Here is a 27,465-nt window from a genome sequence, read left to right on the forward strand (position 1 = left end):
AAGGATCACCTGTCGCTTTAATCCTTAAGGGAGTTATTTTTTAAAAAAGTGAAATATTTTATTTATTTATTTATTTATTTAAACCGGTGGAGGCGTGATCGCGGAGAATGAGACTGAGGGGAGCTACCACGGTTTGGAGGACAAGGCTGAGTTTAGGTTGGAAACTGACGGACTAGATTTCCCCCCTTCTCCCCCTTTTTTATCTTCCCCCCACACCTCCCCGCCGCCCCCCCCCCCCCCCCCCCCATTTGTTCCTCTTCATTTTTTGGCACAACTTCCGTAGTTTCCAGTCCGCTCCGGTCAGTTTCGCTCTATGGACAGATCAGCTAACCTGGACACGGAGGAGCTCAAGGTAGGCGACCCGCCGGGTGCCGTGGCTGTGGCCGGGGTTGGATCCCCCCTGCCCTCACGGCCGCGGGGCCCTCACGGCCGCGGGGCCCGCACGGGGCGCTGCGCGGGGCTCCCGCAGCCCGGGCGGGGGGCGCGCAGCCGGCGGGGGAAGCGCGGCAGGGCGGCTGCCCCAGCCGAGCGCGGCTTCCCTCCTGCCGGCGCGGCCCGCAGCATCGTCATGGCAGTATTAATAATAATAGTGGTGGTGATGATGGTAGTGCTGATGGTACTGCCCGTGTGCTCTCGGCTTTGCATGAGCACTGGGGGCAGCGCCGGGAACAGCTGGGAGGAAGCGGCAACTGACCCGCGCCTTTCCCGGCAGAAGTTGGCTCTGAAGCCATTCTGGCCGGGGCATCTCCTCTTCTTCCTCTTTCTCCTCCCCTTGCTGCCGGGAGCGACGGGGAAACCCTTCCCCACCCCTCCACCCCCCCTCTCGGCTCGTCCCCCGCGCGGTGTCCGGTTCCCCCGGCCGAGCGAAGCTGAGGCAGCGGCAGTGGGATGCCGAGCCGGTGGGCCGCGGCCCGGGGCCGCGGGTACAATCAAACTTTGCATGAGGACGGTGCGAGCTGGGAGGCTTCGGCTCCCCCCGCGCCCCCCGGCCCAGCGCTGGCTCTCTCCCCGCTGAAGGAGCATGCCTGAGAGCGCTGAGCATGCTCCTTTGCAGAGACGGAGTCTTCCTACACCTGCTGCCAACCCCCCGGCCCTGAGCGGAATTTGGCTCAAATAATCATCATCATCTCATCATCATACTAATAATAATGATATAAATCTCTCTGTCAGTCTATACACGGTAAAGAGGGCGGCTGGTTCAGGAAGGCAGCAGAAAGGGAGCGGGCGCATGGGGCGAGCTCCGCGGAGCCGCTGAGCCGGAGTGAATCGCCGCGGTGGTGGCGGAGGGGCGGGACACACATACACCTCGCCGCGGTGGTGGCGGAGGTAGCGCCAAAGAAGAGATAAGAGGGGCAGGGGAAGGTAGGCGGCCCTCGCCGCCTCGTGCATGGCCGTCCGCGGGACACCCCCTCAGGGCACCGGCTTCCCCGGGGCCGCGGAGAAGGGGTCGCCTTTGGGAAGGTAAACTGGCGAGCGCTGAAGTGCTGCTGGGGGCTCCTTTCCTTTTCCTATAAACCAGATCTGAAAGTACTGAATATTCATCCCCCCCAGCCTTGTTCGGAACTCCTACTAATCTCCCCAGGGAAAGGCACCCCAGGACTGCAGCGCTGTTTGAGTATTTGAGGTGACGGAAGCGCAGAAGAGGAAAGCCCATGAGACGATTTTCTTGGGAGTCGCTGATCCTCACAGCGCTTCCAGGGCTTCCCCGCCGCAAACGCTGCTTGCCTGGGCTGCCCGGGAGTCCTCTCCCTGCTGCCTCAGCCTTCACAGGATTCACAGGAGACCGCTGTGAATGCTGTGAAATTCACAGCTGCGTGGAAGGCAAAAGACGAGTGTTCCGATTAAGCGGGCGAAAAGTTTTATTGTACTGGATTATTTTTAAGGGGTCTTTAAAGAAAATATGTTTATGGTACATGAGGGCAGCACTTCGCATGAATTGTCCGTAAAGCCTGAGGCAGGTCCCGCTGTGAGCAGGGCATCCAGCCTAGGCTGAAGAGCAGGGGTTTCCAGTTATCCCGTAGTTATCTGCGCTGCAATTCGCACTCGTGTTGCAGCCTGTATAGGCTGAGCGACCTTGAGCAAATAAGCATCGGCACTCTTCCGCTCATAAGCATGAGACGAGCTTCCAAAGGAGGCATTTCCGCAGATGTTGTTAGGGTCTGGGCAGCTCTGGGACCAGCCGCTTTGGCACGATGCACTTCGCGGCTTTCCCGGGTGTTTTATTGATGTGCGGCCGCGGAGAGAGATCCCAGGCGCCGGCAGGACGCCGCCGAGCGGGAAGCGGCCCCTGCGGCCGGCAGGGGGTGGTGCGGGCCCGGCCGCCAGCCCCGCGCCGCCGGGAGCAGCTCCCCGCCGGCAGCGATGGGCGTGCCGAGCCGCGGGGCCCCGCACCTCCCTCCGGCGAGCCGGGCTTTCCTCCCAGTGCGAGACTTCCAGCCGCTCTGCCAGCGCCAGGAGTACAAAGTAGGGGACAAAGCTCTTGGGGGTCTAGGAAGTTCCTAGCTGGTGACATTGCTGCAGTTGGGCACAGTAAAGAGCATCCTAGTGCTCCAAGTCGTGAAAGGTTTCTCATCAGTTTCTGGGTAGTTTCAGGAGGGAGGAAGCGCTCCACTCCTTTTCTCCTGGGCGACACAGCCGCTTGCCAGGCCAAAGGGACAGTCAGGGCACATAGATAGGAGGCAGACAGAGAGGTCCTGAGGTGCCGAGGGAACTCCTTCCCACACCACACTGCGTGGAGGGCTCGTGTCAAGAATGTCAAATATGGTAGCAGCTTGTCACAGCAGAGCTTGCCAAGAATTTTGGAAACGGGCTGGACACGCTCTTGGTACTGGATTTCCTCTGCTAAGACAAATACATGCCAATAAGACTAAAAAAATACTGACAACTTCCCTACTAATAAAAAAATGTATTGTCTCTAAAGAAAATAGTAATAATGACACTGAAAACACATGTTATATATAAAGCTTCTATACACCTCAAATCATTCAAAATTTCTGTGTTATTTATTGCACTGATTGTAATGGATTCTGAATTGTTTATGTTGATAATAGACATTTTGAAAAGTGATTTTGTGAAAAGCTCAACAAGTATCATGTGTGCAACACCTGCTGATGAAGATGGTTGTGCTTTCCCTTACGAGCCTGTGCATGAAAGCCTGAAGAAAGTCATCAGTATGGAAAACAGACTGCTCTTCCAGAGGGTTTGAGCTGTTTTGGTTTTCCTTTGATCTGTCTCATCTCTCTCAGCTGCATACAAGAACTTCCCTCTGACTTTTCAACGCACAGGCCTGTGGGGTTTTTGTTTTAAAGGAGTAGTACACAAACTAAACAATTATATCATAGTTGCATTGTAGTCTTGGGTTTAGTGTTGTGAAGGGCTTTCTGTTACCTAATGTATATGCAAGTCTTTACCTACATTTTGAACATACATGAAATGGAATGGTTGTATGAGTATTATGAATTTTATAGGACTCTCTAGTTTGTATATGCAAAAGATGATGAATTAACTTGTTTTGCATTTAGTGTATTTAAAAACTGTGTTGAGGCATGCAATTGCTTGAAATTGAACATCATTTGCAAAGAAGTGTTAGGAGCCATTTGTGTTTGCTGGACCCTGTTGACTTGTGATTTGCATTGACATTGGATGGATTATTACAGATTTTGTCCTTCACATTTGCTCGTTCATTTGACATATAATTCCTCTAATGTGTATCATGACTGTTCCTCTTATGTTTGTTTAGAAACTACAATTTGTGTACAGTCTTAGAGGGAGATAGTATTCCTTGTAGTGTGTAAACCACTGATACTTCTCTGGAAGAAAGTTGCTTTGTAATTGAATGTATGGTAACAGTGAGATTATTAATATGATGGATTAAAAAACATCCTGAAAGCCATTTATTACTTGAAGGCACTGGTTCAGTGAGACTTCTTCATTACAATCCCAAAATGTTTGATTAATAGTGTGCTTAAGTGTCTTGAAATTGCCACTTTTAATATGCAAAAGAATTAAACACTTTATTTCTGAATCATCTTGTAAATATTAGCTGATTTTTTTTTTTTATTTGGCTCATGAGAGAATATTTATAGTCTGTTTGCAGTTTTACATTTGCTGGTGATGTAAAACTACTGACACAACATAGCATGAAACTGGTCACGGAAGAGGTTTTTGTGACAATAGTCTTCCAATGCAATTTATGTAATTTGTAAAATATCTGATAAAGAAATTCAAACAAGGAAACCATAAAAATTTAGGCAAGGAGTACTTTTATGGTCTTAAACACGTAAATCACTTCAGTATTTAAGTTAACAGGAGAACTAATACCCTGAGGAATTCTGTAATTTTTAAAATTTATTTATGTTTTAAAAGAAGTAGCCGGAGAAGTTAATGTGCTTGGTGTGCTGTGGGAGGACTTTTGATGAGTTTAGGTAGGTAGTTTTATTTCTATTTAAAGTCAGTCACTCAATAATAGAAAGTGTAGTACTCTATAACACTCAACAGCCTCTTATGAAAGTCTGTTTCATTTATTAAAGTCTTCTGCTTGGGATGTGGGCATATTAATGTGGATATTAAGGGATTTGTCCTTTTAATACAAAACCTTCTCTCTCCTATCCTTCTTTAGTACGTCCCTCCAAGAAACCTTCATGGTTTACTAGGGTCCTTTCAGCAATACTCAATAAAGACAATTAACCTTTGCATTCACAGTCAAAGCATTCATCCTTTAAACCATTCTTCATGGAAGGTCAAGCTGAAATGGTTTTAAAGTAATATACATGCAAATTTCTTTTCTCTGTGTTCCTATTGTGGGATTTCCTCTCCATCTCTCAGTACGTATAAAGACTAGACATAGTTCAGGAAACTGGAGAGGATTCTATGCATAAAATATAGTTGTTCAGCAGATACAGAAAAAAGGTCAAGACAATGGCAGTGCTCTCACTATACACTTTAGAAATCATTTCTGTACTCTCACTGCAGAGAATCCATATAATCTGTGACCGAGCTTTTTGACATTGTACATTACAGCTTTGCTAAGCTCAACACTCTTTAAAAGGAAAGTACATCAAAATCTGAATGCTTGGGTAAAGGGAAAAAACGACTTTGTCTTCCTGTTTTTCATGGTTTTGGGAAAAATATTGTGTTTTCCTCTACCACTGTATTTTGCACTTAAAAAAAATAGATGAAAGAGATTTACATAAAGGTTAGCAACACATTTTTTTCTTCCTGAATTGGAAGAGGTTACTGTGTGATGCTACTGTAAGTTGGATTGTTTCTATAGGTCTGAATGTAAGATTTGAAGACAATGTATAACTCATGCTAGAGCCTTTCAAAGATAAATCTGTAATATGAAGACACATTTGTGACTCCCAGTCATGCTTTTGTACTACATTCCTTAACCTTTTGGAGGTTGATACTGTTTTCCCATCTTCCTGATAAGGCCAGTTGTAAGATTGCTTTACTTAAAGTGTTATGGCAAAAGTGTTACAAGAGACATTTCCTGTGAAATCATTTCACCTTGTGGTAATATATATAAATTTTGTAAGTCCATATCTAACATAGTTGTTCTATGTCCTCTAAAGATACAGCATTCCAAAGGACAAAGATAAGGATTCAAATAATAATAATAATACAAAAGGCACTCTGGGTTACAAATAGACACTTTTCTTACTTTGACATGGAAGTTCCCCATAGGGAAAGTACTGTAATTTTCTTCTCTCCTTCAAAGAAACCTGGAGAACACAGCTTAGAAGCTGTACTCTTTCCTTTATTTTGAAACACTTTGTACATTTAAAGAGCTTACAGAAATGTTCTTAACGCCCTGTTGTACTTTTGACTGCAGCCATGTATAATGCATTGTAAAGCCAGAATTACTTAGTCCAAGAAGGAAGACACATTTATCTACTAAGCCATCTGATCCTTTGTTAATTCTTTAGATATTACAGGTTAACTCTGATCCACAACAAAACCCTTCTTTGTGAAGAAAGATGTTGTGTGGTTGCTATCCACGAGCAATGGGTTTTGTTCCTTGTCACAGGAAGGAATGACTGTTGGCTAAGCCACAACAGTGAGACACAAAATGTGAGGCTTTATTCTCAGCAGTATTACTGCAGCTAATCACACAAGGCCAGATTTACAGAGGTACTGAGTAAGTCAAAGCAAGCTTCTGGTGTTCAGCAACTTTAATTAAAAAAAAAGTGTTCTTTCTGTACCTACTTTCTTATACCTCTAGCTAACACATTAAGGAGGATTGTGTGATATAAGCTCTGTGTATTTGCAGTTGAAAAGTAATAAATGAGGACAGAGTATCTTTTTCTGCAATTTAAAATTAGCAGTACTTTGTTGAATCACTGCAGTTACATCAGCAGAAGCACATCAGTGATATGCCTAAAAATTGGTGCCATAAGCAGTAGAAAGCCTCAGGCATAAAAATCTGGCCTTCAGCCATATATCTCTGTTTTAGCAGTTCTGTTCAGTTCATGTGGGCAGCATGGTCTGGAATTTATAGGTTCTACCTTCCTGCTCCTACAACTGTTGAACAAATTATGTTAGTAAATAGGGGCTGCCTCTACTGAAAATCACATCCCTTCTAGTTTGTATTAAGGTAATGGTGTATGTTTAATGGCAGCACATAAATTGAAAACAGAATTAATTTGTGCTTTCTAAATGTATTCTTTGTACCATTATCAGGGTGGAGAGTACAAATTGTTGGATCAGATCCACAAAGGCATTTTTGTTATTTTTCGCTCTTCAAGGTGGGGATTGATGATACTTCAGCTTCTCAGTTGTGTAGGTCATCTTCTACACAAAATTTTTCATTAGTTATTTTGAGTGGGATTCAAGAAAGGGGCAAAACTTCCTTGCTTCCTGTTGAACACAAGCAGTGCAGTTGCCTAGGTATGCTGGGATCTGTAGTTGAGAAAGTAATGCTGTAAGCCACTGAAATTACAGAAAGCATTCTTTCCAAATGAAGTTAATTAGTATTACTGAATTTTATTATTTCTAGTTAAAGCTAGTCCACATGCACAAAGCACTCTGTAAAGCTATGCCCTTTAACTGAAGACAAGTAAATGAACTTTGTTGAGGAAGGTTTCATGTTTGTTCAACTTAGGCTTCCATTTAACAAATTTCCAGCTATGTGAAACAAAACTAAAAGTAAAGAATCAATAGAACCTTTGCTGCCTTTATAAGCTAGTAACTTTCTGAACATAGATCAACAGATGACAAAGATTGAAAGGCAGTCTAAAACTTCACGAGCTACCTATAATAAAGGGGAAGAGAGGTAGTTGAATTAAGCCTCAGAATCTGGGTTTTACGTCACTTCCAATTTAAAGCCTTACATTGGAAAAGGTGTTAAACCTGAACTCAGAAAGGTGCTCAGCTGCCACATGTCCAGCCTGCCTGCTCTGTGCTGTGGGGATCAGGGCTGGGCAGCCCCCTCTCCACTCTGTCTTTCCTGATTGCACTTGAGGTTTGAGCAAAAAACTTGGTTTGTTTGTAGGTAGCTTTGGAAGTAGTCAAGCTATTACTAGGTTCACTGTGAGAGTTCCAAGTCCTATTTGCCAGGAACATTCATTATTTCCCTTTGGAACTGCTGCAGGGAAGGTGCCTACAGAGACAGTGCAACAGAGACTCTGTGCTGTAAAGGAATCCACAAAGACCCCACTTCACGCACAGACACGAAGACCTTTTAGTTTTCCCTGGTCATGCTGCTTTGGCAGATCACACTAATAGTGCATTTGCTTGCATATTTACCACTTGGACTAAGAGGAATATTTTATGATTTTTCCTGCTTTAGTGCCATTGATATCCATCCCCCAGATAAACTGAATTCTCCTGGGGTCCCCAGTGAGGGTGCTCAAAGGTGATTTCTTTGCAAACCTGAGTTTAGCACACAAGAGTGACCCCAGTTGTTTTCACAGAGGTACCTGTATCTTCCTTTTAATGTGGATTTTTTTTTTTTTTACTATTAGCTTAAACTCCATGTATCTTAAACAATAAAAAGAGACTTTAACTCCACTCGGAGGGGTTGTTTCCATTTTGAAGAAAAGATTGAGCCAGTTTTCTGTATTTAAAGTGATTACTTGGTCATCCCAGTCCTCTGGAACTTTTAGGGATGTGAATTGCATTCCATACAGAAAATTCTGACAAGGTTCTAAGGCTTCAGGAGATACATAAGGATTTAGTCTGTGCTTTTTTTTTTTTTTGGTAATTTGTCTTGGCTAATTCAGGAGTTTCCCTGCTGAGCAGGCTGGCTGTTGTAAATCCCATTCACTACATAATATATGTGTGAGGAAGGAAGTTGAATAATCTATGCCTCAATAAATAGCAGAGAGAATTTCAGAATGCATTACAAACAGACTGGAAGTTTTTCCAAGAAGATTACTTAGCCTTAAAGCTGAAACTCATGGCATCATTAATTATTATAAATAGTTTGAGAATTAGCTCTGAATAAGTACAAACTAGGAGACACTCCCTATAAAAATCTATTTTTCCAAAATGACGCAAAATCTTAATCCTCTCAGAAGTTTGGAACAGTTCAGGCAAAAATACCCAAACACCGAAAACCCAAAAAAAACCCCCAAAACCACAAAAAAATCACAGAGCAAAACAAACAAAAAACCAAAACCAAAAAAACCCCACACAAAAATTTGGATCAAGATCCATCCGTGTTTTTTTAGCTTGAGTCATCACCAACAGATGGTAAATAACTCTGTAGAAATCACTCAGCTGAGTTACTCCAGTTTATGGAGTTCCTAAGGCATTTACCCTTACTCCTAAACTCTAATACTGTTTGTCAGAACCTCAGTTCCCTCTGAAGGTTCTGGCAAGTGCCAGCACACAGGCTTGTGTGTAATTATGCATTTTGATACAGCTTGGTAATACTTGTCTTCCCTTTTATTTCTTCTGAAACAATAGGATCTAGTCTTAGCACAAGACTGCCTAGCTGTGTCAAGCTTTATAGGTTGTTGCAGAAATAGCTGGCAACAAGCTGGTATTGACTGTCACTTCCTGTAGGACTCAAGTTGACATCTACTATTTCAGATACACATCAGTTTAGAAATATTCTATGTGCCATTTCCCAATGATTCCTGCAGTTCCTGAGCAGATGTGAGATGAATGCAAAAACCGTCCATCGTATAGACTCATGTTCCCACTTAATCTTTATGCAGAGAAAATTATTCTTCTATTTCATCAATGTTTTATTAGATTTCCTGAAAAAGCTGGCAGAAAAATATAATTCTTTAGAGACTAACAAGTCACTTTGAGTGTGCTGCTTTCCCAGTACTGGCACTGACATTGTAATTTCTGTAAGTATATCTTGTTTTCAGGAGAGTGAGTTACTATTTTTAGAGTTGATCTCATACCTTTCTTCATTTCTCCCCCAACCCACTAGGTGCAAGTGATATGTGATTGGAAAATTGTCGCAGTGAGGGAAACTTGGACACTCAACACGACTGTTTAGCAAGCTTCGTTTATTGAAGAGAGCATCAGACTTTTATGCACAAATAATAAGCTCATACATATTCTGCAAGCTAAGCAATCTATTGGCTATACTACAATATCAGCTCTTCCTCATACCTTAGGGGTTACATCTTTCTTTTCTCATGTCTCTCTCACTACTTGTTATTGTACCACAGCTATGCTCAAGGGCACAGTGTTTTGCAGGTGCAGGGACCCAGATTAGCTGCATCCTCCCGATTCTTGGTCCAGAATGTGGCCCCTGTCACGTAGCCATTCTTCCACAGAAAATGATCTGCTTGTTCAGAAGAGACCTCTCTCTGGTTAAGCTCCCTGTTTTGTTCAGTATTGTTTTAGATGAGGTGGATAGCCTTCACTGTTCATGCAAATATGTCATCTACTCAGTCTAGCAGGACCACTTGCACTATTGCTTAATGAAAATATGAGATTGCAAGTAGTCTCTGTGTCTCATGATAGAATTCCTATCATACTGCTGACAGGCATAAAACAGCCTTTGCTGAGGTCCTGTCTATCCTATTGAACTCGGACTTTTGCAAGCCTTGATCAATCGATGAATGTACCTAGTAGGCAGAAAATTGCAGCATGATGAGCAGAGCAGAGAGGGAGCACTAGGGGAGCTGTACTGAAGCCTATCACTTGATATGTCAAGAGTTATAGATTATATTGAGTAAAATATATTTTGGGTTTGGGTGTATGCTGCTGCATCAGACTACAATGCTGTTATTTTGTAATAGACATGCAGAGCTTGCCAATGTGGTTTTAGGACAGCCAAGTAGAATGTCAGGATTTGAAGGTGAAAGGGAAGGCTGAGGGGTGCAATAACAAATGACAGCACAGTGACAGAGTGCTGAGGTGCTGACAAACTGAATCAAAAGGCCTGTGTAGCTCTCTGAACTGTTGCTGATGCTGATACCTCATGGACATATTTTAATTATTCACATACTATTACTGTATATTGAAATTTTAATTCAAAGCAGAACCTTGTGTTCTGTGCTAATATTACTATTTAGTAAGTAATTTGTCTGTGGCATATGCAACATTTGAAGCATGTGGAAAAAAAATGAGTGAAATTTATTTGTTGAGGTGCCAGAAAAATCAAACTACTTACTCAGGTGCAGAGGAGGTGATTGGGCTAGAAAAATCTCAGAACCTCTGAAAGCAGATGAAATTACTGTCCCAGTAGAATGTTACCACTGAATTGATATGCAAAATGTTTTATGGTTTACTTGCAGTTGACAAGGCATCTTTGAGCATGGACTCATTTACATTTTAAATTATAGATTTTTTAAATAATTGATAACAATGCCAAAATATCCTGTAGCGTTGATACACACTTAATGCATCTTGTGACTCCTCCTGATAAAGCCAGTAGCATGAAGAAGGAAACAGGAGAGATAACAAGAAGCCAATCTACTGGAAGAAGCCAATAGCACCATGTGAGCCAAACCAAGGTGCCTTCCATTGTCCTACCAAAGTCAGTTCAACACAGTTCTGTGCTCTTCTCTGAGCCTCGTTTGACCTGCCAGCCAGTTGCCCAGATTGACTGTGCAATTTTTCTAGAAGAAATGAAGTGCCATAAATTTTAATTTTAGGGAACCCAGACACTTTCAAACAAAACCGAAAATAAAATACTGACTGAGCTGACTCAGCAGTGGTGCACGGGTACTAAGCTCTGTTGGGGGGGCTGGCAGTAGCAGCTGGTAGCTGGAGCATCTTAAGTTGGATCATCCGTCACAAAGCAGAATGGTTGTAATGTTAGGTGCTCAATCTGGGTGTGATATTTTACAGACTTGTGTATGCTGAGTTGCCACTATTGATATTATTCCAAAATGAGGCCCAATAATCAAGAATCAAGAATTCCCAAGAATGTGCCCCCTCACGCCATCATGAGGGCAGATGTTTGGATCACAATACACAAAGTTCCTGCTGCTGGTGGTTATGATGGCAGTTTTATTTCTTGCTTTTATTTTATTATTTGCCTTAATTTTTTTTCTTCTGATCTTGAAAAATAAATTGTGAAAGTTCAACTATGAAAATACTGTTTTCCAAATGAGGAAGTTAAATACTTATTTCCAGTTCAAATAAACCCCACTTCCCCTTACCTTGCAATGATTTGGTGCTCACTCACACATATTTTTACCCAAGTAACATACAAGTAATTGTTTTTTACAAAATGATTATCTGAAAGATATTTAAATGTAACCTTAGAGCAGAAAACATGAAACAAGAAAACAAAGTTAAACTTTAAAACCAATCAATTTTATTCTGAACACAGCAATTGCTTCTGCTGTCAGCAGGAATAAAGTTTACTGCTGTTGGAAACTTGTAAAAAGTCAGATGTGTTCCTGTAAAATGCCTTGTCAACTGCAGGCCAACCAGACCACACATTTCAAGAACCAAACATCTCCTTATTTTAGTGTCTGTAAGGTTTGTGTTCTAAACACCTGCTTAGAAGTAGTTACAACAATGTGAATTGAACAAAGAGAAGGAAATGCTGTGTTTCTAAATGACAAAGAAATCCTGCTTATTGACCTTCTGAACTGCCTCAGCCAGAATACACAGGATTCAGTTCTTTATCTCATGGGGAACCAAGGCCTGCTTATATCCAATGTTGAACTAAGATTAATATGAATGTCTTTGTAATTACTACATCTGAGTAAAACTAATCCTTATATCAATACAAGTTATATCACAATTAAATCTTAATGGCAGATCCCAGCTTTTTATTGAAAAAAAAGTTCTGTGACCTTTCAAGGGAGCTGAAGACAGAAGAAGGAATAATTATTTGTCTGCTCAATTTGTTCTATTTGAATCTAGAACCAATTAAAATAATGTTTTAAAAATCTACCTTTAAAAACATACCTTTTAAAAGAAAGGTAAAATTGTAATGCATCCCTCATGCAACAGTCTGTATCCATATCAGTTTGATGGGTAGTTTGCTTCTATTGGCATCTTCTGAAAAGACAAAACCAATGAAAACCTCAAAGCTGTAAACTTTCACAGTCCAGGGCTAAGGATGAAATAGTAGTGCTGTTTACTGGGGTAAATCAGGTGTTACAAAATTTCAATACCAAAGGTTAATAATATCATCATCAGTAGTTCTTGAAAGAGACTTGGCTGTCTAAAGGCAGCCTAATTTTAAGCACTGAGACAAGTCAATCAGTATACACCTAAAAATATGCAGAGGGATGCAGTTTGCATACATTAGAAGCTAGCTTTTTCTTTCTAACCTGTGAGATCTTGAATTTTTTTGTTTGTTTCTTCAGGAATGTAGGCCCAGGTGCATTACTCTGTAGGGTATGGGTCTGCTTTTTGGTGGTTATAGGGTAGACACAGACTTTCCAGGGCAAGTGCAGGATCTTGAGAAATAGCCTTCTACTCAACATTCCGTGCTTTCTGTCCTAGTGTTAAAGCGTCTTTCTCACAAGACTGTTTGTCTGGAGATAGGGGGATGTTGATGATCTGGAAATGTAAATGTCAGCTCGGCCAATGTCCACTGACTGCCTCCTGCGAGGTTAGGAGATGGGCCCATTTCCCATATTTACATTTTGCAACATCAGTATGCTAATAGCCTGTAGCATTTTAAGTGGCTAAGGGCACAATGGAAAGCAAAATACTGACGTGTCAGTAAAGCTATCTCAGTGCTTCTGGGAACACTATCCTGGATCATGACTAAATGGATGTTTCTGATGTTTCTGACTCTGACCAAATGGCAACAATTTTCGCAAGGCTGTATCAAGGGCAAAAAAATCTATGGAATTTAACCTTTTTTTTTTTTTAAATTAAAATATCTTTTATGAGCTCCAGGTGTGTTTTTGTGTTTCATGGTGCAGGTAGGAACCCATTTTCACTTGACACTCTTTCTTACACCTTGTGCTTTGAATATGCTCTGATTAGATTTATTATGTAAATATCAACATAGGCTAGTAGAAAAGTATCTGTTCATGATCACAAGTGTAATGAAAAAAAGTATTTCCTGGACATCTATTTTGACTGTCAACCTCAGAGAGAAAATAACTTGCCCTTTTAAGTCACATGGATGATTTGATTTATGGATGATAACATAGTTACCCATTGACTCCTGGAAAGAAATACAGCAAACCTGATTTTAGATGTGATTCAGAACATAATCCCCATCAAGATTCAAAGGTCTTGAAAATAATGGGCAAGGGCACCTCAGTTTTTAGTAACTGCTGTAGCCAATAATCACAGTGAGCATATTTTGATTTAATCTTTTCTCAGCCAGTATCTTCCTGAAGAGGCAGGGGGCTTGGTTACCAACCCACCTCCTGCTCTGCAGCATGCCAGGGGCAGACTGACCCATGCTCCAGGGGAGGTGTTGGAGGGCAGTCCTGGCTCTGCTGCTGCCACCTCTCCTTCTGCTGCTGTGCCAGTCTTTCTTCAGCTGCCTGTGCTAGGAGACACTTCCCTTCTACCTTGTAAAATAGCTCTGCTGAAAAGACAGTGAGATCTCAGGCCATATTAGTTTCCCTTATGATATCTGTAAAGAAAGGCAGTCCCTGTTGCTACATTTCATTTAGCTTGAGTCCCATGAAACATTTTCTTTCTCAGAAGACTAAGCTTCAGCTCAGCTTTAACTTGGAAGATCAAGCCCAGACATATATTTTACACCTCGTAAGTAGTTACAGTGGATATAAGAAAATGTAGGCTAGCTATCAAAATAAGGGGCAGTGTTACAGTTTTTGCAGCCATGTAATCAAAAATATTCTTTCTGTTTTTGCACTGAGCCACTTGCAGTCTGTAATAGACTGAAAAGAGATTTTATGTTTCCTTTTCCTTCCTCAGTTTCCAGCAAGGAAAACAAGTGCTCTGCTTCAGCAAGTGAATCCACCCATGCTTGTGATACACATAGAGGCTGTGTGTGAGAATTATACCAATAATTACTGTTTAGAAGTGCTCTGCATGCAGATGCCACAATAGGGCATTGAGAATGCATCACATAGTTATGGGAAACACAATAGGAATCTTTCTGTGAGTGAAATAATTATATTTTAACCACGTTGGAACCCGATAATCTTGCTAGCTCTAAGTCTTTATTCACATGTAAAAAGATCATTTATGCATTGTAATGCACCCTTGCTCAAATAATTGTGCTGGAATATTCTATGAAAGTTTCTGAGCAGCTCTGTAATAGCCATACTGTTGGGTGACAGCAGTATCATTAGTAACCAACATAAGTGTTTCTAACCATGTGCAAATTCATCTTTTATTCCATTGTAATTTATCACAGTGTTTTCACCTCCTATGTATTTCAAGAGAAATTATCTTCACTTGAAATGCTTCCCCAGCCCAAGCAGCTCCATGCCTAGGTTAGATGATGCTGTGTTGGTGCAGGAGAGAAGACACTGTTTGCTGTACAAGGTCCCACATTTGCAGGAGATGCTGGAAGGCTGGGTGGTCCAGAGGAGAGCCTCAGCACGGGGAGGATTGCTGCTCAAGGTCTGTTTGTCTGGACAGGCACAGTGCTGGGTAAGGCAACCACAGGCAGACCTCGAAGATCTCCTGTCCATTTGAAATACTTTTAATGAGGTCCTTTAGCAAAGGTTCTTAAAACCTTTAAGCATAAAAATCCCCTCATAAGCAGTAGCTGAATAAAAGAGAGGACATGTATTCTTCTCCAGAAATGGAAATAGATGGAAATATCCATCCAATATAATAATATTTAGGGAAATACTTATCCTGTCTTTATATGGTGTCTCCAAGTATCTTCCTACAGTGATCCCTTATTTGTCTGATCTGCTGCAGCTGTTCTTGTGGTCATAAATAAACAAACAACATTGCTTCTAGTGCCTGCATGAGTATCTTGAAAGAGTAACATCATCAAAAATACCCTCCCAGTGCAAATCTAAATAAGCTTGGCTGTTTAATTTAACAAACAAACAAACAAATGAGACCTGATAGAATGCAGGGCAACTTCAGCATGTTAAAGGACTTCATTGTAGTGGAGAAGGAAATAATAATAGGTGCACAGGGCATGTGCACATCCCCATCAGGCAAACAAATATGTAAAAGGGAGCATGATCAGCTGCTGGAGTAAATTTACTAAGAAAGAGATGAATTGTCAGTCTGTTGATGTTTATAGGTTGAGACTGAGTGCCTTTCAAGATGATATGCCTAAGGCAATCATAAATTGTGCTTTAGTCTAATTTATGTTACCAGCTTAATGTGAGTAAATAAGGTAAATGGGTGAAATAAACCTGTGACATTGAGAATACTCCAATTGTTTCTTAAGAAATTAAATATCTGGAAAAATGGAGTAGTCTCAAAGTCTCTGGCTAAATCATTAACAAAATGAAGCAATGTTTGCGAGTGCCATAAACACATTTTCAGATGGTCTACAGAGTTTTTAGTATGTACATGCAGAGATTAATTTTCTCACTTTTCATTTTGACCTAGGTTTTGTGGAAAATATATACTTAATTTCTGAAGGTAGTGTAGCCATGCCAAAATGAGTTGCATGTATGTGCTGCTGCACCTTTGAGAGGTGAATAAGTATAGTATCCAAATGATAGTCATGGCTTGAATTTGATTGCATTTGTTCTGAGGATCAACTTCTTCCTAACTTTTTCAGAAGAATTTTAGCTGTAAAAGATGTAAAAAATAGATTTGTAGGATATTACCTAGTCAAAAAGGCTTAGCATCATCTTTTGTGTGGAAAATCAACGCTCCTGTCCTTCTAGAATCTACTAGAAAGTGTTTTCAAATGGTAATAGTATTCTAGGTAGAAATCCAGAGCATTATATTTGCTGCCTGAAACTATAATATAGGAGTTGCAATATATTCCCTAATTAAAAATATCCTGCTCAGTAGTGATTTTATTATTCATTTATTATCTGGATCATTGAACTAATCTGAAGAAAAACAGCATTCTCAGGGACACAAGTGAAGAGGTTCCCTTTCTGTTTTTCCAGCAAAAGGGACAATATTTTTTGCTTGAAAAATGACTTCTCAGAACTTGCTACACAATTATTCTTACACTTCATATAAATAAATGTTATATTTCTTGTCTGAAGGAACATTCAGGATTACTTTTGTGACATTTATATTTTGTGGTATATGGGTAATACTTCATAAATGTAAATAAATAGGAGATTGAGAAGCAAAAAGAAATAGGAGATTGGAAAATAATCTATAAAATTTAACAATCCTTAACTGTGAGGCTAAAGCTAATTTTCAATCATTTAGAAGAAATTGAAAGACATAAATCCTAAAAATCAGAATCAGTTGCTCTCCAGTTATTTTCTTGTTGCACCAAGCTTACAAATATAGGCTTTTAGCTCACATATATTGTAATTTTTTGTCCATGTCAGTGACAAGTGGAGTCAAGCTGTTGCAGATTCAGGCTGCAGAGATTTGGCTGTGAAGCAGTTGACCCAGGTGGAGTCTGCAGGTCCCCACTTCAGTCCCAAAGTCATAAACAGACACAATCTTCTAAATAACAGAATACACTGGTGAATACTATACAGTATAGAATAGATGGTGTTTGAAATCCACTGTATACTTTGTAACCATTTGTCCTGATTTTCAGTTGTGTTATGTATGATGCATGATGTTGGTCAGTTTTTTCCTAGAGCATCTACGCCTACCAATGCTACTGCTTCTGCTCTTCTGAACTTTCAGATGCTATCTATATTTCAATAACACTAAGCTAGAAAGAACAAAGTGTTTTTTCTTCTAAATTTTATTAGACCTGCTTTACATTTTTCAGACTTCAACCTGATCATGGGTTTTGGATTTTTGTGGCTTTTTAACTACACATCTTTTAAATCTTTCCTATCTCTGCTCTCCAAAACCTTGAAATCAAGAAGGAGAAAATCACTTTACTGTAAAACATGCAGTCAATTTTTAGTTTCTTAGCAAATCTGTACAGAGTAGCACTAGAGATTCAGGACAAATAGTTTGGAAAACTAAAGCCTGAACCCTAGAACTGAGCAATGCTGCAGTGATAACTGAGTGGTCACTTTTCTTTTTTTAGATTTCCAGATGCTGAAGCTTCTTTACTGGAATTAAAATAAAATATCAAGCATGTATATGTTGTCAGACCTCTTTCTTTTGGAAAATTATATTATTTGTATTGCAAAAATTTCTGCTCAGTTAATTTTACTATTTGTTTTTGTTGTACCATACATGTTTTTTGCTTTATACTACTGCTTCATTGGTCTATACTACAAAAACAAATATCCTTTTTTTATAATATAACCAAATTTTTAATGATGTGCATGTAGCTGAGTTCTTATTTTAATTTTGTCTATCTGAAACTAATTCATGTTCCAAACTAATTCTTCCAGAGTGTTTAACTCATGGCATGGCATTTTATTCAACAAATGCAGCATAAAATGTAAGGATTTTGTAGACAAAGCTCAAAGGTGGAAATCAGTGTTCCACTCTGCTGACAAAACTTCCTTATTTATCTTAAAATCGTGAGCTGTTATACTTCAATAATTCTCTTTTGCGCCACAGCATAAATCTAGAATATTACACAGCATTTCTAAATTTTCTATTGAACACAACACAGAAATTACATTGCCTTTTGATTTGCTGAGTGCTGTCTCACAAAGAAGGAATATGATACAGAGAGATCATCTCCTGGAGCCCAGTGTATGGTTATGGCCTCTAAGCACTTCCGTTTTTCTCAGCTTGAGTTTGCTAATGCACATGGATTCATACTGATGTTCAATAATTCATATTGATTGGTGTTCACATATCATCACTTTGCCATTAGGAATCCATTACTCCATTCAAGCACAGTTTTAGGAAGATTATCTCACCATACTTTCAGTTGATACAGAGTACTTTTTCTTTCCTTGGATAAAAAAAGTAAGCCCGTGCAATACTGGAATAGAAATGCTGGTTGTAAAAGGTTACACAGACATGTGTAACAAAACTTTTTACAGTTTGTGCACTAATAAAATTAAATAAGAAACTTATGTATATATATCTCTTAAATCCATTACTACATACAGCTTTACCCTCAGAAAACCAGATTAAGCCATTTACTGTTGTCTAACAATAGGTCATAAACAGCAATTTTTTCCTTTCATGATAAAGCAACTTAATCCATTAATCCTTATGAAAAATGTAAATGTTTATATTAGTCAATTAGAACAAGGCTTTGTTGTGCTCTTGTTCTCATTCTCTTTCAATATATACCTGATTTATTATTCAATAAATTTTTTTTCTTTTACATTTTTTCTTTCTACACTATAACTTTGCTGCTTGAAAATCCAGATGTATGTTCTAATTGATACTAGGAAAAACCAAGTTTTATTTTGGCTGTAAATTTTAAACAAGTGTTATTACTTTCAAATCTGGATTTCTGTCTATTTTGGATTTTTCTAATGGAACAGCTAATAGTTAGTGATCAAAGGTTTGATGTTGTTCCTTACCCTAGCTGCCAAAACACACAAAATAATTGCAATGTCACCTTCATTAAGCTCCCCAAAATGCAAAACTGTGATGGAAACCAAAATCTTGGTGTGGTGAGGTGAAAAATTCTTGTAGAATTCTAATTAAACAAAGGAAAGCCAGGGAGAATCATCTTAAAATGGTTTAAGATGATGTATTCTTTTATATCAAGCGAAAATGGAGGGAGGATGTCTGCAAGTACTTTGGAGGAGATGTTTAAGATCTAAAACAATCTTGTTAATCGGTATTTTGGTCTGTAAAGCAGGATGCAGTTCAAGCAGGACAAATGGACATTATTGCACTTCAGTAAAAATAATCAGCTGAGGAATGAAAGATAGAAACTGCCTAGCAAGCCAAAAAGTGAAAAAAAATTGGAGATGTTTTATTGAAGGTAACACCAGTTGTCAAATTTATATTGTTGTAAGAGGAAAAAAACCCAACCAAACCCAGCACCTGGTATCCTGGTTTGGTTATTGCACTTCAAATAAAACACTGGCCAGCTGAAGAGATTGCAGAGAAAAGCTTGGTGAATGATCATGTCCAGAAAACATGACCCGAGGAGGAAGGAAATAATCTGCTTCCTTCATCCAGTGATGTGAAGGAATGAACTAACAGTGGAACAAGGGATTTACAGACATTAAGACATATTTTCAAAGATCTGGGGCAGAGTGAAGACAGCTGTTGTGGAGTATTCAACAACAGATATTTTTACTGAATGGCCTACACAAAAGCCTGTGAGGGTGGTTTTGTCACAGTTGATTCTGACTTAGGAGGAAGAAACAGAGAGAGATTTTAGGAGATATATTTCCAGTTTGATTTTGTGTGGTTAGTAAATTGGGTATTCCAGCATGGAGTTACATAAAAGAAAGAGTAATCTTAAAAAAAAAGAAAAAAAAAAGAAAAGAAAATCTGCTACTTTGAATTATTTACATGTTTTTAAATTTAGGATTTTTTTTTTTTTTTTTTTTTTACTTATGACCCTCCTTGAATAGCTTCACTTCACTTTTCATACAGTCTAATTCAGCTTATGCTTTGCCAGTCAAACTGACATAAAAAGTTATTGCACGTTTTTCCTACACATTCCCTTCTGCATGATAGGAACTAACCAAAGAAATCTATAAAATATTATTTTATCTTTCCCTGCGTCTCTGCTTAAAACTTAACCAGGCTCTGAAACTTACCCAGTCTTCGGTAAGTTACATCCTTGAATCTTGTTAGAAAAATTATTTTGTTGTTTCCACAGAGAGAACCCTTCTCCCCGTCCCTTGCCCTTTCTGCATTTATTACTTGCAGTGCAACAGTATGTCTTTAGATGCATCAAGACTCTGAAAAATCTCTCAAAGTTCTCTCTCAGGCCAAATGCCAATGTTCCAGCAGGAATGCCCACTAGCTTTTATCAATATTGCCATAAAATCCAAGTCTCAGCTTACTTGAGTTTGTGTCTGTCAGCTGATTTATGTTTCTAGTCAAAATGTATTGAAAGCATAAAATGAAGCTGAATGGCCTTCAAAAAAAGTGGCATAAAATTGAAATGCTGAACATAGGAAAAAGCTTTTAATCTTAGTCTCTTTCAGACTGCATTATTTCTACATTTAATTCTTCATTGGCCATGTTTTTAACCCTGTGTTAGGCTTTTTTGCCACTTTAGAAAGAAAACGGTTTCCTTTGCCATTTCCTTTGCAAGATTACTTTGGGAAATTAAATTTTCATATACTTTACTACAATTAACTCAAATAGTTCTTAGATTTTAGATTGCCTATTATTTTCTGTTGGGAAAATTCTAGAGAAATGAAACCAATGAAAGGAATTTCCATTTGTCAACCTTTCTGATTCAGTACTGGCATCTAAATAACCCTCTCTGGTTCTTTACCTTACTCTGTTCTAACAAGGTCATTGTAGTTCTTTCCTTACACTGCACCCCAAAATCTTTGAAACAGGAATTGCAGCCCAGTTCTGTGCCTGCCATTCAAAGTCAAACCCATGTCACATTTTCCCTATTTTGTACACCATCTCTGTCCCCATGTGCTCAGGCAGGAAAGGAGGTCCTAGAACTAAGTCCAAAAACATGCATCTCAGCATCTTCCCTGCTTGCTCTTCACATATTTTGTCGCAGGTACAACTTCTACTCAACTATGATAAATCTCTAGGCAGAGGAAATACACTTACCCAGTAAGCCTATATAGAAACTATACATAAGTTTTAGAAGCACATTTCTGGAAGAAAAGGTGGAGTAATGAAAAAATGGGTCACAGGGTTGCTGATGCAGAGTAGGACTTCTGTGTTATATCACACACGCTTAATGTCTTTAGCAACAAAAGCAAAAATGTTTTGCTTCCCAAGGCAGTGGAAGCATAGTATCAAGGAAAGAAAGGGAGAAGAAACTTTTTGTAACACAGTTCCTTTTTTATGGACATCATGAACAAAAATATTCCACAAAACTGAATTTCTCATTCATGGCCTCTGTTTTCCACAGATGGATGAAAAGTGGATAATTATAAGTGAGGAAGACAGAAGGCCTGGTGCTGTAAGAACCATTGCTGTGAGTCATGAGCCTGGAGCACATTTCTTTATGACAACTTTGTATATCTTACTCTGTCCATGAGGTTATTATTCCACAGTAGCTATCAGCAGCACATTGGGTCAGTGGTGTTCCAAATATATTCTTTTCTCGTACAGAAGAAGATGATGTCTTCACGGACATACCTTTCTTTGACTTTGGAGACTGCTTTAACTGATAATAAATATTGAACTTCTATTTCAGACATACAGAAAGAATAAGAGATTGGAGAATATTTCTGATATAGCATCAAGCTTTACTTACTCAGTTCCTTCTGCAAAGGGGAACTAATCAGCAGGCCCATTATCACAAACAATCTTTCCCCTTTCACTACCTAAGTGTAATTTGCCAGCTGGTTGAAAACTTGATCATCTGTTAGAAATTTATTTGGTTTTATGTTGTTGGACTTTTTGAAACATTTTTTTTAAACAGACTGATATATTTCTTTCCACAGTCACAAATATTGAACTAGATTTCTGGGGCACCTACCCAAGTTCAAAAAATACCCAATTCCCAGCCTATAAAAATATTTTTCTCCTCTACTGGGAAAGAACCTACTGTAGAGGGATACAATATAAGAAAATAAAGGTAGTATAGTAAGTAATCTTACCCCATTAAGGAGTTGCAGCTGAGCCAATTATTAGAGATTGGGAGCAGGCCTGATTTTAACAGGCCACACCTGTAGCCAATGAGAGGTGTGTTATAAAAGAGTGGATTGGTTGGTTGAGGGGAACTGGAGTCAGTTGGCTGCTGTGAGGACAAGGAACAGTCAGTGCCTAGAGGAGCTGCCTACAATAAACATCAAGGAGGTATGAAACTCTAGCAATATAGAACCTTTGCGATGTAATGACAATAGAACTCTTGTAATATAATGACAACAAGCTACTGCTCTTGGTTTATAATCTCTTTATAATTTTATCTCTAAGCTTGTCTGAGTCAAAAGTATCACCCTGGTTCCTGGCCCCATGTATTGGTATGGTGTGGCAAGGCTTTGGTAGCATGGGATCTGCAGGAGTGGCTTCTTTGAGAAGCTGGTGGAAACTTCCTCTGCATCAGATGGAGCCAATTGCAGCTGGCTCCAAGATGGCCCCACTGCTGGCCAAGGCCAAGATAAGCGGTCACAGCTGTAGCACCTCTGGGATAATGGATTTAAGAAGGGGGGAAAGCTGTGCAACAGCAATAGGAGGCAGAGAGAGGAGTGAGAATATGGGACAGCAGCAGCTCTGCAGACAGCAGGGTTAGTGCAGGAGAGGGAGAAGGTGCTGCAGGAGCAGAGGTTCCCCTGCAGCTATGGTGCAGACCATAGTGAGGCAGCTGTCTCACCATGGAGGGCCACAGTGGAGCAGAGACCCATGGGCAGCCCATGGAGGAGCCCAGCTGGAGTATGTGATTGCCTGGAGGAGGCTGTGAGCCCTTGGAAGGCCTGTGCAGGAGCAGGTTTGCTGTCAGGACTTGAGACCTCAGGGAGGGCCCACATTAGAGTAGTCAGTGCCTGAAGGATTGGTGTTTATGGAGGCCTATCTCCTGGGGGACAGACATGTTGGAGAAGGGGGAGTGTGAGGAGCCCCCCTTGAGGTGGAAAGAGCAATAGGCATGTGTGATAAACTGACTGTAGCTCCCATTCCCTATCCCCCTACCCTGCAGGGAAGAAAGAGGTAGAAAATTCAGGAGTGAAGTTAAGCCTAGGAAGAAGGAAGGGCTGTGGGAAAGCTCTTTTAAAATGTTTTTATTTTTCATTACCCTACTCTTTATTTTGGTTCATGATAAATTAAACTGATTTCCCTAAGTCAAGTCTGTTTTGCCCATGATAATAGTTGCTGAGTGATCTGTCCCTGCATTTTACCCTGACCTATGAGCCTTTCATTATATCTTTTCCCCTGTCCAGCTGTGGAGGGGAGTTATAGAGTAGCTTTGATAGGCACCTGGCATGCAAGTGGCCCACCACACTCCAAACCCATTAATTTGTTGAGTTTGATTGAGGCATCAGTACTGACTCTGTAGTACTAATCAATAGAACAACTTTCTTAAAGCAATAACAAACCTTTGTTTCACTCTGTTCAATCTATTTTATTCAGTTGTAGATTCAAAAATAACTTGCAAGATATAATTTTGGTAAATTCTTTATTGAAACAATTTAAAAATCAGAATATTTGATAATGTTGCTGTTTCTGGTGAGATTTTGGAACAAGATGAATCAAAACAAAGCAAACTCTAGCGTGTACTGCATTCTTCTGCCAAGGATTTTTAAAATCCAAGTGTAATTCCTTGCATGCAACACACACTTTTCTCACCATGAACCTATGATGAAGTTTTTGAAATGGTTCTCACAGTTTACCATATTTTTGTTTCTCCTTGAGTATTTTCATGTAATTCAGTAACACTAGGCAAATGACAGTGACAAAGATCACAAATGGTGCTCTTGCTATTTTCTGTTTTGCTGTTTTCCCCATTTTTAGACCCTAGACTGGTCATTGAGAAAGACACATTGAAAGAGCTATACTTTTGAAGTTATTTTTCTCTATAGAAGAATATAGAAATATTTTTGCTAAGGCAGATCTATTGACTGACATTCACTCTTAGCTTGTTGGTATATCTGGAGCAGCAGAAGCTGCACAAGACCAGGCAGCTGCAGGGCAGGCACACTTGAGCAACAGTGAGCAGTTTGACTTCAGTGTCAAACAGTTCATTGGCTGTATAACTCAAGAAAGTGAGTGAAATGTATGCCTGAAAGCCACGGAGTCAAAAGTTTGTAAAAGTGTAAAATTCACATTTATTGGAATAAATGTGAAAAGACAGCAAATTTTAGAGTTAAATAACTTCCAGAAATAAAATAGCTTCTAGAGATTACTCTATATATTGCACTTGAAGAAATTTATTTTGCCAAACTTAGGAAAAAAAATCAGCTTTTGTTTAAATGTATAGTCCAATATTAATCTAATGTATAATTGATAGGAAAAAGACTGAAGAAAGGAGATAAAATTAAATCAGTTGAAATATATACATAATGTTTCTTGTGGAAAGAAATGAAAAAGGCTGTTTATCCCACTATTGGTGGTAGAATAATCTCACCCAGAACAAAAATGTAGTCAATGATATTTGCATTACAATTAGCAAAAAATTTGCAAGAAATTAAATGATTCAATCAGCTTGCACTGCATTAGATTCTTCAATGATAAGATAAAATTAGGAAGCTACAGAGTAGTGTGAATTTCTTAGTATCCTTCTTTTCATGCTTAACATATATTAAATGGCCAGATAATCAAAATTGTCTACTCTCCTGTGTGCTTTTAGTTCATCATCTTATTTTAAGCCTGTAAGCGTACTTGGAAAAACAACTAGAAACCTTTTAGCTAGACTACTTGCATGTTTTACATTACTGTTGATTTGGCAATTGACTTCAATTATTATTCTTGTTACCATTTTCAGTGTAGAATATAATCTGTTAATATTGCCTGCCTAATGTTACTGAAAGCTCGACTGTGTTTTTTTTCAGTTTGTTCAATCACTGGTGAGACATTTCATTATGGTGTCTTTTGTTAGATTCAGAACTAAAAATGACTGACATGAAATGGCACAAATGTTTTTATAAAAGATGTTAAAAGCTTGTACTTCTGTTTTTGAAAGTGAGTCTAAAAATTTACTGGATGTTCATTTAGAACTAAAACTTCTATGACTGCAATACCCCAAGTCCTAAGGCAGAACTTCTTTCTGTGGGAGCAATGTTGATAAATTGGTTGACTCCTTTGAGCTATAGTATGTGAGGTGCAACTTATGTAAGTTTGTATTTTACCAAGTTCTAGTTCTTCTGTCACAGGGAGAAAAAGGGCATTTCTCCCTGTCCCTTTTATCCTAGCTGGCAATTCATTTTATATAACCAGCTGTTACATTTTAATCTGAAGAGAAGCAGCAGGAAGTGTGTTTAAAACTTCACATAAAATTGTTTCTTTTCAGCTTACAAAAGAGCTCTTCAAAAGGCTTCAACAGGAAAAGAACTTACAAATGTACTTGTTAATTGGTTGTGGTAGAAATGAGTGCCTAATTTCTAATTGTAATATGTGTCACTTTAGCTTCTAACCTTTGCTTCCTGTTTCATTTTCTCAGCTAGATTAAAGAACTCTTTACTACCTACCTTTTCTCCTCTGTGAAGATACTTTCATAGAGTAATCAAGTTATTCCTCATACATTCGGTTAAAGGAAACAGCTTCAGCTCTTTAAATATTTAATTGTAAAATAGATTCTTAGGCACTAAAATTTTGTGGTTTTCTTTCAACATATTTCCTAGTTCTTCAGAATCCATTTTGAGGAAGGAGCACTCAGCTGTTGATCTCTCTGATGAGCTGCAAAGATACACTGCAAGGTCTCTCTCAGAGTATATATTAACATAATATATTTTTAAATATATATATATGTTTGTATGTAGGTGTGTTTCTGTGTGTAGTCAAAGGTTTTATTAGTCCTTTTTGTCTTGGTGTTTCATGGATGACTTGACTTCCTGAGCATATTTTCACTGTTGGCCAGAGCACTAGTCTATTCTTTTCTCTGTTTAGTCTGTATTTGTATCTTTTGTTCCTAGGTATGAATGTGAATTCTGTGTTAGTTAAATTCACACAGTCCATGGGGGCTCTGTCCCTTGTAGAGCCCAGGATGACAGCTCTGGAGGTGACACACTCCAGTAATGTGCACCATTTATCCCTGGGCAGTGTTTGTTTCCTTGGTCATGTAGGCCAGGGGGCTGACATGGCATCTTCAGCTGTGGTACCAAGTCTTGACAACATGGAAAGTAACAATGCCTTGACTTCTCTAATAATATAAACCTCTGGGGTTTTTCAGTTTTTACTTCCATGGGGAGCTTATTAATCCATAATCTCAGTAAATTCTGGATTTTTACAAGAAGATGATATAAAAGATCTCAGAGAACCCAAACTTTTGAGTGCTTCAGTAAAATGACATAAGCAGCAAGAAAACTGCTACTATTTTGGAATCTGGCCCTCAGCAAAATAATGCACTAAAGCAAATGAGAACACATGGTAAATACGAGTTTCAACTACTGAGTGATGCACATATCATTGATCTGATTTTTAAAGTGCCTCTTTATTTTTCATAGTATTCCTAAAATTATGAATAAATTATGAAAACTATCACTATGCATAATGCAATCACATCATGACTGCAAATCTTTAAACCCTAGCACCACAGTTATCATCTAACTTGTCACATTTACTGTAATATATTCACCTTCAGTTGTGATTATATGTAGGTTCTGTTGAGACCTTTTGGAATTATGAAGTGAAAATGTAGCTACTGAAATATTCTGTAATATTTGAAGTTCAAATATTGAGGGTTCTCGGTTTTCTTGCCTTGTACAGATTTCACCAATAATATGACATATTTAATAATAGCATTTAATAACTCTACAATATGCTCCCTGCAGTACTGTGTAGCTCTTTATGAGCCAAGAAAATATGGAAGGCATTGAGTCAATCTTTCCTAACTGAATACCATTGCTGCAGGGCTAACATATTAAAACACATTAAACACATTGAAATTAATGAAGTACTGTCTGTCCATGTCCAATGGGTCCTGTATTAAGATTTTTTAGGGACATCTAGAGGTAGATGTACAAAAACTATGAAAGATCAATAAACTTGGATAAAATACTGGATGGATGGCTACAAGCATAATTCCTGTGCTTTTCACCATGTCAGAAGAACTCTATGTTCCTCCTACTTCAATTTCAGTATTACTGTCTGCCTCCTGATTTTTGGCATAAAGCAGATAAACAGGTTTCCTCCAAAGGAATTGGTCTAATTTTGTCAGGACAACACAGGAACTGTGCAATGTGTTGCATACTCCAGTATCTGTGCTGATGATGTCTATGTCTGAGCTGTAAATGGTGTTTCCCTTCACTCCCAAGAAGGCTGAAAAAAGAAATATATAAATTTTATATCAAAGTTGTGGTGGAAATACCATGGGTGGAGACTATTGTCACAGTAAAAAAGTTTTGTTTT

The 27,465-nt window shown here is 39.2% G+C and overlaps 1 protein-coding gene across 1 annotated transcript in view; it reads left to right on the forward strand.

The window, feature by feature from the left end:
• The first annotated feature begins 246 nt into the window (after positions 1 to 246).
• Positions 247 to 27,465, forward strand: part of SGCZ (sarcoglycan zeta) — a 394,222-nt gene continuing 367,003 nt past the window's right edge. Inside the window, exon 1 of the mRNA XM_066548397.1 lies at positions 247 to 352. Coding sequence (XP_066404494.1) covers positions 314 to 352 — 39 coding nt within the window. The 5' untranslated portion in view covers positions 247 to 313. The remainder of the gene's footprint in view (positions 353 to 27,465) is intronic.

This window comes from Molothrus aeneus, chromosome 4, assembly GCF_037042795.1.
Source record: "Molothrus aeneus isolate 106 chromosome 4, BPBGC_Maene_1.0, whole genome shotgun sequence".
Classification (NCBI taxonomy): domain Eukaryota; kingdom Metazoa; phylum Chordata; class Aves; order Passeriformes; family Icteridae; genus Molothrus; species Molothrus aeneus.